This window comes from Aspergillus udagawae, assembly GCF_001078395.1.
Source record: "Aspergillus udagawae IFM 46973 DNA, scaffold_7, whole genome shotgun sequence".
In the NCBI taxonomy this organism is placed as follows: domain Eukaryota; kingdom Fungi; phylum Ascomycota; class Eurotiomycetes; order Eurotiales; family Aspergillaceae; genus Aspergillus; species Aspergillus udagawae.
The window spans coordinates 57,228-72,857 of record NW_025091270.1 but is presented as its reverse complement, the minus strand read 5'-3'; the positions used below and the strand labels follow the sequence as shown (position 1 = coordinate 72,857).

Here is a 15,630-nt window from a genome sequence, read left to right as displayed (position 1 = left end):
AATCCATCACAAGTGTCTCACCATAATATCAATTGTCGCTGCTGCTTAACCTGCAGCCACCAGACCTTGACAGTGATTAAGCAGCTTTTCGTACAGTCTCAACGCTGGAAAGGGTCAATATGTGTATTGTAAACAAAATAGCGAAGGGCCACTCACACGGCAAACGTCCCTGCAGACACAGGCACAGCTCTCAACAATGTCGGGCCTAAACCACGATAGAAACCACGCCATCCATCAGTGCACCAGGTATGCCAGATAACACTGCGCATATTGCGGTACTTGCGTTCTTTTCCGAACCTGTCAGCTTGCATCTTGCTCTTGACAAGATCGAACGGATAATTCGCCGCCCATAAAATCTGCCCGGTGAGAGCACCGCAGCCCGCAATTTTCCAGCTGGCTATCTCATCACGCTGTTCGTTTTCCATTTTCAGCACTTGAGATAGTGACAGTTCAAAGATAGAGAACCAAATTCCATAACTATGAAATTCGCGGAGAATGGTGGCCGTTTGACCTCGGTATAAGCCGGCTAGTCCCCCTTCTTGGAGAATGTTTCGGACGCAGTTATGTACTCCTGAGTATGTCTTCTGGCCTGTATGCGAAGGCTGCATCTGAAGGCAAATTAGTACGTGCTCCATTGGTCCTGAGATGGCGCTGTTGGCCAGACCTGCCAATCCCCCCGCAAGATATAGGTGCGATAGGGCCATGGGATGGCTAGCTTCACTGGCCATTTCAGAATGAAGCAAGTTAAGAGCATGCGAAAAGCCATGGAAAAGTAGAATATACTATGCTTATCTGACCGTCCAGATTCCTCATCAGATGCCTTGTTCGAGCGGGTGAGGGTTGAGACCTACGCAAGCTCCAACTCCCAGAAGCGGCGCCAGAGTGCCCTATATCTTGTCAGTTCGGCAATACAACGTTTTATAAACTTTCAACAGAATAATTAAAGTGTGTAGACAGCAAACAAATATTGTATCTACCTTGTAGAAAGCCAACGGACCTTCCTTTTCCCAGATGTTCTGCGCAACCCGAAGGGCATTCTCATTTACTTGGGTTTGCATCCGTACTTTGACGATATCGAAAGGTTGTCCTAGGTGGGTCAATAACACCAATATGTTGGCTACATGTCGATTGCCACAAACCGATTAGAACCTGCGTTATGCCCCCCGCAGCTCCTACTACAATCTCTTTGGTTGCTTCAGCAGCATTGGTTTTTTCAACGGCTGGTTTGCGGGCAGAAACACCAGCTTCCATCTTGGATGTGATTATTGGAAGGAACCCGGGATCGAACAGACGGCTGGTCCACAAGAATGTTTCTGTCCATCCTATCAAGATACAATAGACAATGTAGCACTGCAAAAGCTAAGATAGTGGGCCATGGTTTTCCAGTTTGGGAGAGTGAAACCTGGACATGAGAGGCAATCGGCATCGAGGCCGACTCAGAGGTGTATCTACGGGAAGGATTCCTCTCGGTCTGGATAACGATGGTTTCACTGAAACTACGCATTGACACAACGATAGCACAGGGACCAATCTGACATTTGATTGATTTATAACCCCGCAGGGAGATACCCCTCAACTTTCAACCCAGCATCGATTCGGGAAGTCAGCCGACAGATGATTCAGGGCAGCAGGGCATACTCTCAATCATACATTGATAACCAGGAGAACTTGAACCCTAAATCCACTCACTGATCCTCAGAACTGCAGAGCTGGGTAATCTCTGCTACTGTTCGATTTATATGTTATAGGGTTAACGATATGGCTCTTTTCTTATCCGGGCTCACAGGCCACGCTGCGAGACTGGGACCATCGATGTCAAGATGTATGGGAGTTCCACTCATCAACACTTGCAATAAAGACTTCACCAAGGTACGCTACGTCTCGACTGCTAGGTTAGCTGCAACAAGAAGCGTACCCGAAGTCAGTTCCTCCCCTCTATCAGGTCTGCCCACCGGCGTGCTGCTTCGATCATTCCTTGTCACTACCATTTCTTCAAAGCCATATTTGCTTCTCCCCTCTTTGTCAATCTTGTCTTTTCTTTGCAAACCGGGCCGAGGGTTTCTACTGAGTGTGGACCGGAATCCCATTCTCCATGCAGTTTTGAAATCGACCTTTTACAAGCAGTTTTGTGCCGGAGAAACAGGTCAGGAGACAAAAGTAACAATTCAACGGCTCAAGGATATGGGGCTTCAGGGTGTGATCATGACCTACGCAAAGGAAACTGTTTTCGACCATCGAACAAATTCCCGGCAGGGGCTGGGTATCTCTTCACAACCCGCGGAGCCAAGCAAGCTTGAGGAAATGCAGTGTCCAAGTATCGAGGCATGGAGACAGGGAACAGTGCAGACGGTCGAGCTACTCGGTAAAGGTGATTACTTGGCTGTTAAGTAGGTCCACTCTTTCATCTTTCGCGGAGCTGCAGTTTTGACACATCATGGGTCAGGTTGACGGGGGCTGGTCCTACCGTCACTGAAGCGTTTGCCGCGGGAGAGCTCCCACCACAGCAAATGATTGACGCGCTCGACGAGATCTGCACAAAATGCAAAGACCGCAAGGTCCAGATCCTGGTTGACGCGGAGTCTCAGCATTTCCAACGAGGTATCCATCGCATAACGCTCGACCTCATGGGTAAATACAATCGGGACGAATATGCGCTAGTGTACAACACCTACCAAGCTTACCTCAAGAGCACTCCAGACACCCTCTCCCAGCATCTGGCTGCTGCCAGCAAGGAAGGATTCACGCTGGGCCTGAAGCTAGTCCGCGGAGCATACATAGCCTCTGACGAAAGATCCCTCATCCATGACACCAAGAAGGATACTGATGAAGCCTATGACAGAATTGCACAGGGTGCATTGAGGCAGGAGATAGGGGAGTTCGGGGTCAAGGATGGGCTTCCCTTCCCAGCAGTCAATTTGTTCCTGGCTAGTCATAATAAGGCCAGTTTGCTGGCTGCTCATCAGTTATGTCGGCAGCGTGTGGAGGCCAAGCTACCTACTGTGCCGGTGGGGTTTGGACAACTTCATGGAATGTCCGATGAAGTCAGCTTTAGCCTCCTGCAACTCAAGGGTCCTGATGGTGATCCGAAGGTGTATAAATGCTCAACATGGGGCGCAATGGGAGAGTGCCTGGCATATCTGCTTCGACGCGCAATTGAGAATCGCGATGCTGTGTCGAGAACGGGAGATGAGCATAGAGCCTTGAAGACGGAGATTAGAAGAAGACTCGAGTCTCTTGTCTCGTTTTCTACATAGGTGGATTAGGATAAGAATGGCATCTCGCAGCTTTGAACTTTGGTTGTGATATTGTGCTCTAAACGGTGCCAGTGTATGATGCAGTTGAAGTTATCGGGGGCAAGGGTCGCTACGTCAGCTGCCAGCCTTACTCTATGCAGAGAGTACCCATGTGGGGAGATATGCCAACTTTTTCCAGCCAGCATCTGTAGATCAGGTTGGGCTGCCCTGCACCGTCATAATACTCGGATACGATCCCGACCCCACTGATTGTCCCTCGGTGAGCGGGGGTTTCTCTACTCCGCACTCCGTATAAGCTTTCTGCCAATTATTTACTACGGCTATATCACTCGCAACTTCTCTGCATTTCCTCGTTCCATGATAACAAAATAAAAGTTACAATTGTATTACCCGTGTTATGGCTGAGACCGAAAATATGCGCACACTTTGTCTCCTAGGATGTGGTCTGTATCACCGGGCCCCAGAACTTGCCAATTCTCTAACATGAGACAGGAAACCTGGGAACTGCGATCCTCAGAAGCTTGCTGCAAAATTCTGAAGATAAACGCACTTCCTTGCCATTCGCCCGATATATCGCCTGCGTACAGAGTCAAACCTCGGAGCTGCGACTGGCCTCGCAATTCCCCCAGTTTGCGGAAAAATTCCTCATCTACAGAGACAACAACATGGACGCCGTGCGAGACTCGGACGTGATAATCCTTGCACTTGATCCCAGCCGTATTGAGGCTGAATTGACACAGCCTGGTCTTCGGGATGCCCTAGCCAACAAATTGCTGATCAGCGTTGCTGCTGGTTGGACACGACAGAAGCTCGAGACCACCCTGTACGGCAGCGCAATCACATCAAGCAATACAGATGGGCGGGTATGGGTCGTTCGCACCCTGCCTAATATTGCCGCACTGGTTTCACAGTCTCTCACAGCCATTGAGATTTCAGAGCCTACGGTACCCGAGGCATCCCTCCGAGTTATCGATTCAATCTTTGGGAAACTGGGCAAAACAGTTCACATTCCCCCCAGTCTGATGGACGCCGCTACAGCTGTGGCGGGCTCAACACCAGCGATGTTTGCTGTGATTGTGGACGCCATGATTGACGCCGCTGTAGCAGTGGGCATGCCCCGGGACATGGCGCATGTGATGATCTTCCAGGCTATGCAAGGTGCGGCCAGTCTTCTCCAGAGCGGAGTACATCCGGCCCTTCTGAAGGACCAAGGGACGTCTCCTGAAGGCTGTACTATTGGTGGTCTGATGATGATGGAGGAGGCAGGAGTACGGGGTCACGTTGGGAGAGCACTGCGGGAGGCTGTTACGGTTGCCCGCCGTATGGATGGGACGAGTCATGTTAACGATACGAAATAGTAGAAATATAGAATCGAGGCAATCTTGAGTTCTATTGTGATTCATGTTACGAAGTAAGACTGTCACTATGGAAGAATGACCGCAAGCCCACGTTGGTAAGGCACCCAAGCCCAAACGCAGGCATAATGCGCGTACACCTAATGGCGGTCGCCGATAGCAAATCCCTGCTAATTATAGCGAATCGATCGGACCAGGGTATTGGATACTGGCGATTATAGAGATCCAGACCGAGGAGATGCAGAGGTGTAGCTACCAACTGGGACAAGACGGGCACGATCATCTGTGTGATGATCATCTTGGAATACGGGTGAGTGGTCAAGCTATCAGGAATCGAATCTGAGCACAGCTGCGGCAGTGTAAAGGACCCGTAGATGGTGACTGCATCCCGCAGAAGAAGTGTCGCTGTGGCTGCTGCTGCCCCCACTCCAGTTGGCGAAAGGAGAGCGAGTTTTGTGGCGATAGTGGGTTCAATGCAACTCGGACGGCCAAAGAGTTGTGCGAACCGGATATCTTTGCGCACACCAAGAGGTACATTGACCAAAAAGGTGCATACGAAGCTGAGGGTGCCAGCGCTAGATGGATGGGTTACTGTTTCTACTGTTTCGGTACAGTTTGCGACACAATATGTAGCTGCGTATAGAGTCCAGACAAGACCATAGGGACGAGAGAAGACGAATCGTCCAGGATGTCTGAGAGCGGCGCGAGAGTGATGACGCAAACCATCTAGCAGAGGTTTGCGAAGAGTTGTTTTCTCGACCAATGCCCTGTCATGATATATCAGCGAGATATCCACATCCATGTCAAGTAACGCACCCATCGATCATTGTCACCATTGGAGCCACCAATGCCGCTGAGATAGCAGCAGCAGCCAAGTCTCCTCCCACCTGTCCCCAGCCATAAAAGCTCCCGTAATCATGATGGCTTTGGGCGTGTGAGGGATTCATGGCTCAGAGATCGATGCCAAATCCCCTACGAGGAGGATCACTTGCATGGATTTCCAGTCAGTAGTGTAGCCATGACTTGGGTGGACCATATAGTCGAGCTGTTCCGTATCAGTCATTAGGCTGGATAGGCCGAAACAGAGCACCGGCTTCTCTTCCCGTCCTTGCTGATAGCTGTTCAGTTCGTTGCGGGGAAGCTACAGGCGCCGGATGCGTTGCCGAGGCCTGCCAGCGGATAAAAGTAGCTTTGCCACAGCTCAGGTACCATCTGCTCTACATCGTGTTCCTAGAGAAAAAGAAATTTTCAGTAACTATGGCTTCAAGCAGACTTCTTACATCGAGAGTGGCTACATCTGCACGCCTGTTCGGGCGTAGTCTGCACCCCATCAGAGCCCCTGTGCTCCAAACACGGAAGAAGGCCACTGTTCCTTTCCGACTTCCAGATGCAAGAAACGAGGTCAATGTGTGTTTTCGCATTCAGTATGAGGCTTAATGTTGAGGGTTGACAGCTAATCGAGTGAACTACAGCCTTTGTACACCCGCGGCTCCCCCGAGCGTGTCAAGTTGGAAGCAGCATTGACGAAACTTCGATCCCAACTGCCTGTCCAAAGCAGTATCTACTACAACGGCAAGGCTCAGCAGGCATCCCAGTCGTGGGATCAACCATTGCCCGCAGAACACGCAACCACATTCACCAATTACCCACTCGCCACTAAGGAGCAGGTCTCTAGTGCCATTGAGTCAGCGCTAAAGGCAAAGAAGGATTGGGAAAACACACCATTCGTAGACCGGGCGGCCATCTTCCTCAAGGCGGCAGAACTGGTGACGACAAAGTACCGATTTGAGCTCATTGCCGCGACGATGCTGGGTCAGGGAAAGAATATCTGGCAGGCTGAGATTGACGCCGCCGCTGAACTGGCAGACTTCTTCCGGCTGAACTGTAATTTTGCCGCGGAGTTACTGGAGAGACAGCCTACTCGGGGGACAGATGGAATGTGGAGGTAAGAATACTTTTTAAAATGACGCGGATACCAACCAACACGCTCATTTTTATAGTCGCATGGAATACCGGCCTCTAGAAGGATTCGTCTACGCGATCTCGCCATTCAATTTCACTGCCCTCGGAGGTAGTTTGATCTCTGGTCCTGCGTTGATGGGCAATGTCGTTCTGTGGAAGCCTTCGCCGTCAAATATCTACGCTAGCACTCTGGTCTACAAGATCCTTCTGGAAGCGGGTTTGCCACCGGATGTAGTCCAGTTCGTGCCTGGGGATGCGGAGCAGATCACCGAAGTGGCTCTCTGTCACCGTGACTTTGCCGGACTAAACTTCATCGGCTCGTCTGACGTTTTCAGATCTATTTATGCGAAAATTGGGGAGGGGATCGGCAAAAAGACATACCGTGAATTTCCGAGAGTGGTTGGCGAGACGAGTGGCAAGAACTTCCATCTCATTCACAACTCTGCCGATATCTCAAGCGCTGTCAATCACACCATTCGCGGCGCCTTTGAGTACCAGGGCCAGAAGTGCTCCGCGACCTCCCGTCTGTATCTCCCAGAGTCCCGTGCGGAGGATTTCCTGACGGCACTGAAAGCTGGGATCAACGACATCACTATTGGCAGCCCCGACGGAAGCTTGGAGGCCTTCATGGGTCCAGTGATTCACCGCCGGTCATTTGACAGGATCAAGTCCATTCTCGACGCGAGCAACAAAGATCCATCCTTGAAGTTGCTGGCTGGCGGCACTTACGACGACTCGGTTGGTTTCTTCATTCACCCCACCGTCTACCAGGCGCAGTCTCCGGACCACCGTCTATTCAACGAGGAAATATTCGGCCCAGTTCTGGTTGTTTATGTCTACCCTGACTCTGAATGGAGCTCCCTGCTGAAGAAGGTCGACCAGGCCGGTGGTGGATTTGCCTTGACCGGCGCCGTTTTCGCCACGGATCGAAAAGCTGCTAGAGAAGCAGAGGATGCTCTTCGCTACTCAGCTGGAAATTTCTACATCAGTACTTCATTCCCTACTAGATTTGACAGGGTGCAGAAACTAACTGTCTACAGACTGCAAGACGACTGCTGCGTTAATCGGCCAACAGTCTTTCGGAGGTGCTAGGGCCAGCGGGACTAATGACAAGGCCGGTAGCTCTGATATTCTGCGGCGTTTTACCAGCCCTAGGATGATCAAGGAGGAGTTCTTTCCTTTGGATGGCTATAGATATCCCAGCAACCACTAGACTAATTGAGGATGTAGTATAGCTACCTTATTTGAGGCTCGAAACCATGCCTCAACACGCCACTTGACTCAGGCCAAATGATAATTTAAAAGTATTCCACATAACTTATGAAAGCAAAAGCGAAGGGAATCTGTCGATGTATCTTAGAAAGACCGGTATGCATAATCCCATGCGGCGAGATATACATCTTCCACCCTATTGCGACAACATGACTTGTCTAATGAAACGATAACTACTTTTGCGGCGTAGAAAACAGTCGATTAACATACGTTCCCATTTGGTCCGCCTTGATCCCTTAGCTCTCTTTTTCTCCTAATGTGCTGTCCTACAAGGGATATGGAAAGAAACAAACCCAGTTGCCTTCATGGATCCCCGCATCGGGCCAGGTTCCGATGGGTATTGCACGATGTGTTTCTGTGTTAGCCGCAATAATCCACAATGATCTTGATCTAGCCAACTGCTCTGGGCACTCCGCATGAATTTCGCTATCTTCATTTCACCGGCTGGCTTCCCGCGTACCTTTCTGCGGCTGCTGTATCGCGACTCCATTTAATCACCGACTGTTAACACTCATGATGATGAACCAACCCCATCTGAAAACACAAAATCTAAGTAACTATGGTCTCCAAGGAAAGCCCCATCATCATCGTCGGAGGGGGAGCATTCGGCCTCTCAACAGCTCTGCATCTCTCCCAGGATGGATATCGCAACATCTCTATCTTTGAGCAAGATGACCAGATTCCGCCTCGCTATTCCGCCGCCAATGATCTGAATAAAATCGTTCGGGCCGAATACGAGGACCCATTCTACACAGACCTTACACTTGTTCGTCGGTGCTGGGTGAAGAAATATACTGTATATCAAATAACGTATTACAGGAAGCTATCTCTGCGTGGAAAACGCCCCTCTTCGCCCCGCATTTCCATCAGACAGGCTTTTTGCACTGTGTCTCGGGAAATGCGACCGAGAAAGCAATTGCCACTCTCAAGCGCTTCCAAGAGTCGGCCGACCGCCATCCACAGCTCAAACCTCACGTCGTGCCCGTGGAAGGGAGGGATGCCATTCGCCAATGGTTCTGGCAGGCAGACGGCCAGCTTCTTGGATGGAAAGGGTACATGAATCAGTACGACGGATATGCTCATTCTGGGAATGCGCTCGCGGCCGTATATAAGGTAACGCGGGCATGTGGCGTACGGTTCTTCCTGGGCGAGCAAGGGGCTGTGTCAGATATCGTGTATAAAAACGGCAAGAGTATCGGCATCCAGACAAAGAATGGTCGATTCCACGCCGCCGAGCTGGTGATTGTTGCTGCTGGCGCTGCAGTCTGCAATCTCGTCCCTGAGCTCGGGATTCAAGTCGTCGCAAAGTCATGGTCCGTTGCACACGTGCATCTCACGGACGAAGAGACATCAGCATTGCGCGGTATTCCTGTCACTTACGCTCGGGACCTTGGCTTTTTTTTCGAGCCTGACCCAAAGACAAATCTACTGAAGCTGTGTCCAATGGGAGCTGGGTATGTCAATACTGATCCAGCCACAGGTGTATCGCATGCGCCTCGGTCCCTCGAAGTGAGTGCCTTCGTGCCTCAAGACGATGAACTCCAGATACGCCGGTTGCTGGCACACACCCTTCCCAATCTGGCGAGTAGACCATTAGTGCGCAAGTCATTGTGTTGGTTTGCGGATACAAAGGATTCAGACTTCATCATTGACTATGTGCCGAAAACTTCATCGACGGTTGTCGTACTCTCTGGTGACTCAGGGCACGGCTTCAAGATGTTTCCTATCGTCGGCCGCTGGGTTAAGGAATTACTTGAGGCGCCCGATAAGAAGCAACAGGTTGCTAGATGGCAGTGGAAGAGCCTCGGGACAAACGATAGAAAGGTAAACTGGGGTGGTGATGTGAGTTGGAGGCTCGGAGAGCCAAGGGAGTTGAAGGATATCCAACCTGGAACGGTGAAGCTTTAACTCTCTGCTCCCTTTGTCGTGGTTCTAACCTCTCTGATATGCTTGAACGCGTTTATGTTATCTATCTCTTTCCTTATTGATTAAGTATAGGATGATGCACCGCCTTTTCTCTTAGTCAGCTTTAATATCGTGATGGGTTTGATACAGATAGGTCGCCAGTGCGTTGAGGAACAGCGACATACCCCGAACTCAGCCGATTAAGCATCCTTCAGAGTTACTGTTATTCGCGACCAACCATCCGTGTTATTTAGTTCAACTAGTACTGTATAATACATAGAACGGTTATGGCGACTGTCTACCAAATCTGATTCTCCGTTACAGCATGCGCAATCCAATCCACATCCCCAGTATCGATCGACTCAGCCACGGCCATAATCTCTGCCGTCGTGAACCCATTATCCAAATTTGAGATCTCTGGAACACCAAAGGGATGTAAATTGGTATCGGGAATAGTTAAGGGCGACGGAAGCTGGGACCCCATTCTCTCTTGGGGCGTTTTTTTGGCCGACTCTGAAGTTTGACGGCGTGGATCTGGCGAGAGTTGGGCAAACAGGCTCGCTAGTTGCTCCAGTTCAAATTTTCGGAAGTCTGCAACCAAATTGCCGCGAGTAATCATCTCGTCTAAGATTTTATAGGTGGTTTGAAGCCAGGGTGTCAGGTCGTCTAGGAGAGAAGAATCGATGGCTCGTGCTGTGGCAAGGACCACAGCGGAGATAAAAGTGGACTCAAGGTCGAACGGGAGAAAGCTGTCTGGAAACCAGTCAGCTTACTTGATATATAAGAGGCCTGGGCTACCTACCCAAAAGGGTCTGTCCTTGTAGCACAGTAAGAATATTAAGCATACGCCGCGCAGAGTCGACGCAGACCTGCAGCAGTTTGCGGACATTTGCAGACGACGTTAACGATTCGAGGGGAGATTCGGACGACTGCAGTCGAATTTGGAGGAAGCAGAAGAGCACCGGTCGAGTTGCTAAAACGATGCACTGCTCGATCATGGTTAGAGTCGGCCACAGGATTTATGAAGGCCAGTGTCGTACCTGATGATACAGGAGATGCAAATGCGCAGACAGTCGAGAAATGCCGCTCACGGAGGCTTCATCTAACCGCAAGTCAAAGGATTTGCATATTTCATCAGCGAGATCGATTGTGCTGCCAAGAGCACTCTTGGTTTTCAGCAGGAATCTCCGATTGAGTCGTCCGTCCGGCCCATATACAGCTTGAAAGGTCAGTGAAAGAATATGACAAGAATCGCCTGACGAAGGACCTACTGCTATTAATTTCCTCCATGATTTGACTCATCCTAATTTGCATGCTAAGTGCGACCAGCTTTTGGGGGGATCCAGGAAACAAGGGAAGCTGGTGGTGAAGGTGATCATCTCGGATTGACTGCGGCAATCCCATCATAGAAGTCATCTGTCGATCGAGAATGTATATCGTCCACCAGATTTTGCGACATCGCTGGATAAGAGGCTCACCCAGGTGCTCGACCGGCATATCAGTGTGCATGCCCTCGGCAAGCGCAATCCTAACTGCTTGGCCAATCTATTCGATCAGCTCTCGTTCCGTAGCCTTAGCCCCGGGCCGGGGGATGGGGAACCTTACAAAGCTGTAAGCTGGGCAGCGAAAGTCAAGTGACTGCAGATACAGTGCAATGCAACAGAGAATTTCACTTGCGGCGATGGCATCACGACAAAGCTGCGTGGTGTCTGGAAGCAGCTGCAGCGCCTTGGTGAAGAATTCGCAACCAGCTGGGTTACTTCCTTGAACCCTCTGGACAACAAATGCTTTTCCGAATGCAAGAATGACGAGATAGTGGATGTACCATAAGCTTGGAGTCATCATGTGCTGCTCCGGGTTGTCGTAAAAGGCGTAAAGATTGTTCATGAAAGTGTCTTCGTCGAAAAGGTGATACAGCTGACCAGCATGGAACTTGACGGCGTTGATGAGGTAGATGGAGAAATCGAGGGAGGGTATAATAGGAGAATTCAAGTCCACTGTCGTTCTCGTTCCATCCCAGCCCAGATCATACGTTGAACTGTCGAAAATGAGTCCGCCGGCTGGGAGTGGAGAATGATAGAGATGTTCGTGTGCCATGCTCAGGATCTTCCGACCAAAGGACCAATTAGACGATGTTCCCATGTAGACTGCTGCCGTCAGCACATTGTTTCGATAGGTGCAGGGGGATGAGAAAAGGTATGATCTAGGCTTACAGATTCGACCCGAAGACGCAGCCATGAACGTCGACGGGCCCGTTGATAATAAGTTCGTTAGATTTGTAGCACTTCCTGAATTTTGTCTCCATTCCGCTTCTGCCCTGGAGGTGGTCTCTTCATCGCCTGTGATGATCAGGGAGAATTCAGCAACGGCCAATATGGTGGGCTTACCATTGTTAAGCACACTCGCGTCCTGTTCTAGAGACTGGGGGCTGAATGTCTCATTCTCGCCACGTTCTAGCAAGGCAATCTTTCTCTGAAGATCCTCGATGTATCTGAATCCCACGGGTTACTATCTCTGTAGGCAATACAAAGAAGTGCTTGCCATACCCCCGGGTGACTAGAATTTTCTGGTCTCGATCATCAAACTTGCAGCTCTGTTTGCGCCGGCTGCACGTGTTGCAGGGCTGAGAGCCAGAGCACTTGATCTTTTGTCTTCGACAGCGTTGGCAGCTACACGAAAGTCTGAGATCAGCAAAGGTCAAGGTAATCGGCTCAGCTGACATACGCATTGGATGACCGCTTTTTGATGCGGGACTCTCTCTGTGGCAATTCCATCCGTCCTGGAGTCTGTGTCAAATTGTGCACTTATATAGCAGACAATCACTCGTGATCATCACTCTCAACTCATATACTGGGAGACTTGAGCATCGCATTTGCATATCGCCAAAAGCGGGGTAAGGGAACCCCACATTTTGGGGATCCACTTGGTTATCGAGATAAGCCCACAGCTGGTATTGCTTTGTTGAATTCTATTTACGCTTTATCTACGGTACCTTAGAGTGTCATGTTGGTAATGTCTGTATGTCATGGTATGAAGATATGGCCAAGGAGATCATCTTGATATTGTATTCGGTAAGAAAGGGGTGAGAGATAATGTCTCTTCAGAAGTCATAACTCGAAGCTTGGGGATACGAAACAAGGACCTAGGCTTGCAAGATTCATCAAATTTAATAATCTGAGGCATGTTGGGTGGGAATAGGCTCAAGAATATGAAATTATTGAATAATTGGCGGTTACGGTGTGGCTCACCCACAGCAGGACGTGGCGTTGGTGGGCTGGAAGCCACGGATACCCAAGATACAATCGACCAATCCGGATGAACCGGGAGTGCTTTCCGCTATCAGTACCATACCAGGTTAATCCTCGGGATCGTTACCGATGTACTGAGTAGAGAAACAGGACGTCTCAGAACATTGGATGTATAAATCAGGTCAACCACTAAGAGCTGATAGATCGCTGGAAAATCCGACGCGAGATAACAAGATGAGTACCAGTACTTTGACTTCTGAACCTTTATTATCTGTTTTTGCCTCAGCCCCACGCATACCGGCGGATGCCATTTTCGCTTTGACAGCGGAACACCTGGCAGACGCCTTTCCTCAGAAGGTGAACCTAGGACAAGGCGCATACCGAGATGACGAAGGCCAACCATGGGTCCTCCCTTCTGTTCGTGAAAGCCGTAGGGTTATAAACGAAGGCTTGCAACATGAATATCTCCCTATCTTGGGGCTTCAGCATTTCAGAGACAAGGCCGCTGAGTTGGCACTTGGGCCAGAAACGTACGCTGCAGCATGTAACAAGGTAAATTAACGGAATCGATACTATTGACTCCACGAGACTGATTCATTCTAAAGCTCGCAACTTGCCAAACGTTATCCGGAACGGGCGCCCTCCACCTGGCCGGTCGGCTCATCAAGTTCTGTCAACACTCGTTATCCAAGGTCTACATCCCCGAACCAACATGGTCCAACCATCGTCTCGTGTTCTCATCCCTGGGCTTCAAATGCGAGACAATGCGGTATTATGACCAAGAAACAAAGACGATTGATATGGCTTCGTACCTCTCCACCCTCCAGGCTGCTGATCCGGGTTCAGTCATTGTCCTACATGCCTGCGCGCACAACCCCACAGGCTTGGATCCGACGCCGCGTCAATGGAAGGAGATTGGAGCCATCATGAAACGAAGAAGTCTATTCCCGCTATTTGATGCGGCATATTTGGGGTTTAACTCGGGAGATTTCGACAAGGACGCGTTCGCGATCCGCTACTTCATCCATGAATTAGGAATGGAGTCGGCCATTTGCTTGTCATTCGCTAAGAATATGGGGTTGTATGGTATGTACGCTTTCATCCTTACCTGATCGTCGCTGACCCCATCAGGTGAAAGGGTCGGCTGTCTGATACTGGCCGCTGCGACTGAGGAGATAGCAGTCAACAGCCAATCTGTCCTGGAATCGCTTCAGCGTTCTGAGATATCCAATCCGCCCGCGTATGGAGCACGAATTGCAGAAAGGGTCCTAGCGGATGAAAGACTGCGCTGGTCTTGGTTTGAGGATATCAGGACAATGAGTCGTCGGATGCAATCCATGAGAAAATCACTTTACAAAAACTTGGTTGCAAACTGTATGTGTGCCAGCTGTCTCCAAAACCTTGTACACTGACGTGGGACTTTTAATTCAGCAGCACCAGGACGTTGGGACCATCTTCTCAAGCAATCAGGCATGTTTGGTTTCTTGGGGCTTTCCCCTGACATAGTGGAGAAATTGAAAAGTGAGTAGCTTTGATCTTATGAAACCCAACGACTTTTCTCACCGGACCTTAGCTGAATACCACATCTACATGGTTGAGAACTCGAGGATATCGATAGCTGGCCTAAATCCAGCGAATGTGGAATATGTGGCACAATCGATTGCGGCCGTCTTGAAACAGGAAGAATAATGGATGAATTCTTTTGTGCCCAGACGTAGTACTAAGCCGAGATTATGGATGATGTTGTCATTTACCTGACCGATGCGCGCGTTACAGCAGTCGCTCTGGTGCTGCTTACTGGGCGGTACCGTTCCGCTGAGGCAACTCATAAGCCATTGTGTCCCTAGTGGAATCACTAGAAGCCACACAGCCGGCGTCATAAAAATGGCGAAACACTTTTGTACCACATCTGTTGCGGTCGAAGGACACGGTCATCAATGAAATTAGCTTGGGCATATATCAGATTAATTATAGCGGACATACCAGCAACAGAGTGGATACATGCAGCCTGGGGAATACCGTGCCCGAATTGCACACCTGAACCAAGGGTATTCTCTGCCTCCGATCGGACACCAAATGCCGATATTTGTCCGCACTCGGAGAATTGCCTACCGTCTAGGGCGGCGGGGAAGGTATCTGCTAGTATAATAATTGAGTTAAATCTGTGCGGTAAGACCCCGAGATATACAGTTACCGCTTATTGTTTTTTATGGAAACCGAGACTTTGATTGGTCGAACAATCCCTGCATGGAGCGCGCTACGAGATGTCGACGCACGCCAGCGAGCGGGGGAATGTGCAAAGTGATTAATCTCGGCGTACTAGGGGTTTCTTCGGACTGCTGCAGTTGTTTTTGCGGAGTGAAAGTTTGAGTTTCTCCGAAGAAACCCAGAGCAGTGGACCCCGATGCCAATGTCGTGGCCTCCTTGTTGCAGAGCTCTCGCCCAGGGAAGAACGACCGCATAGTGGTAATACGAGAGAAATCTGCCATATGCTGCGCAGAATAATAAGCGTGGCGCTTAACATCCACCCAAATTTGGGGTAATCGAGTTTCTCCAGATATGCTTTCCCCGGGATTTGAGAGTCTGGAGAAAGTTTGGTGCCTGAGGATTCAAAAGTTGAATGACTCGCATATA

General features: G+C 49.9%; 9 protein-coding genes across 9 annotated transcripts; 5 read left to right on the top strand and 4 right to left on the bottom strand.

Annotated features, from left to right (window-relative positions):
* Window positions 1-76: 76 nt before the first annotated feature.
* Window positions 77-425, bottom strand: Aud_008703 (uncharacterized protein; the record flags this gene model as incomplete). The annotated part of the gene is made up of 2 exons (XM_043293568.1): window positions 77-104; window positions 157-425. The coding sequence occupies 2 exons, from the start codon at window positions 423-425 to the stop codon at window positions 77-79; spliced, it is 297 nt and encodes a 98-aa protein (XP_043149503.1).
* A 387-nt stretch (window positions 426-812) lies between these two features.
* On the bottom strand, window positions 813-1,251 carry Aud_008702 (uncharacterized protein; the record flags this gene model as incomplete). Its single annotated transcript, XM_043293567.1, has 3 exons — window positions 813-887; window positions 978-1,087; window positions 1,140-1,251. The coding sequence occupies 3 exons, from the start codon at window positions 1,249-1,251 to the stop codon at window positions 813-815; spliced, it is 297 nt and encodes a 98-aa protein (XP_043149502.1).
* A 930-nt stretch (window positions 1,252-2,181) lies between these two features.
* Window positions 2,182-3,254, top strand: Aud_008701 (proline dehydrogenase family protein; the record flags this gene model as incomplete). The annotated part of the gene is made up of 2 exons (XM_043293566.1): window positions 2,182-2,387; window positions 2,444-3,254. 2 exons carry the CDS (start codon window positions 2,182-2,184, stop codon window positions 3,252-3,254), a joined length of 1,017 nt encoding a protein of 338 aa, XP_043149501.1.
* A 397-nt stretch (window positions 3,255-3,651) lies between these two features.
* On the top strand, window positions 3,652-4,623 carry Aud_008700 (pyrroline-5-carboxylate reductase family protein; the record flags this gene model as incomplete). Its single annotated transcript, XM_043293565.1, has 3 exons — window positions 3,652-3,697; window positions 3,747-4,574; window positions 4,616-4,623. 3 exons carry the CDS (start codon window positions 3,652-3,654, stop codon window positions 4,621-4,623), a joined length of 882 nt encoding a protein of 293 aa, XP_043149500.1.
* Window positions 4,624-4,658: 35 nt separating this feature from the next.
* Window positions 4,659-5,556, bottom strand: Aud_008699 (uncharacterized protein; the record flags this gene model as incomplete). The annotated part of the gene is made up of 2 exons (XM_043293564.1): window positions 4,659-5,184; window positions 5,426-5,556. The coding sequence occupies 2 exons, from the start codon at window positions 5,554-5,556 to the stop codon at window positions 4,659-4,661; spliced, it is 657 nt and encodes a 218-aa protein (XP_043149499.1).
* A 310-nt stretch (window positions 5,557-5,866) lies between these two features.
* On the top strand, window positions 5,867-7,784 carry Aud_008698 (uncharacterized protein; the record flags this gene model as incomplete). Its single annotated transcript, XM_043293563.1, has 4 exons — window positions 5,867-6,016; window positions 6,082-6,554; window positions 6,610-7,559; window positions 7,612-7,784. The coding sequence occupies 4 exons, from the start codon at window positions 5,867-5,869 to the stop codon at window positions 7,782-7,784; spliced, it is 1,746 nt and encodes a 581-aa protein (XP_043149498.1).
* A 618-nt stretch (window positions 7,785-8,402) lies between these two features.
* Window positions 8,403-9,751, top strand: Aud_008697 (NAD(P)/FAD-dependent oxidoreductase; the record flags this gene model as incomplete). The annotated part of the gene is made up of 2 exons (XM_043293562.1): window positions 8,403-8,609; window positions 8,663-9,751. 2 exons carry the CDS (start codon window positions 8,403-8,405, stop codon window positions 9,749-9,751), a joined length of 1,296 nt encoding a protein of 431 aa, XP_043149497.1.
* Window positions 9,752-10,046: 295 nt separating this feature from the next.
* On the bottom strand, window positions 10,047-12,522 carry Aud_008696 (uncharacterized protein; the record flags this gene model as incomplete). The annotated part of the gene is made up of 9 exons (XM_043293561.1): window positions 10,047-10,501; window positions 10,551-10,734; window positions 10,789-10,967; window positions 11,020-11,293; window positions 11,354-11,895; window positions 11,962-12,087; window positions 12,136-12,239; window positions 12,295-12,417; window positions 12,473-12,522. 9 exons carry the CDS (start codon window positions 12,520-12,522, stop codon window positions 10,047-10,049), a joined length of 2,037 nt encoding a protein of 678 aa, XP_043149496.1.
* A 708-nt stretch (window positions 12,523-13,230) lies between these two features.
* Window positions 13,231-14,685, top strand: Aud_008695 (uncharacterized protein; the record flags this gene model as incomplete). The annotated part of the gene is made up of 5 exons (XM_043293560.1): window positions 13,231-13,548; window positions 13,602-14,082; window positions 14,128-14,370; window positions 14,428-14,517; window positions 14,570-14,685. 5 exons carry the CDS (start codon window positions 13,231-13,233, stop codon window positions 14,683-14,685), a joined length of 1,248 nt encoding a protein of 415 aa, XP_043149495.1.
* Window positions 14,686-15,630: the final 945 nt, after the last annotated feature.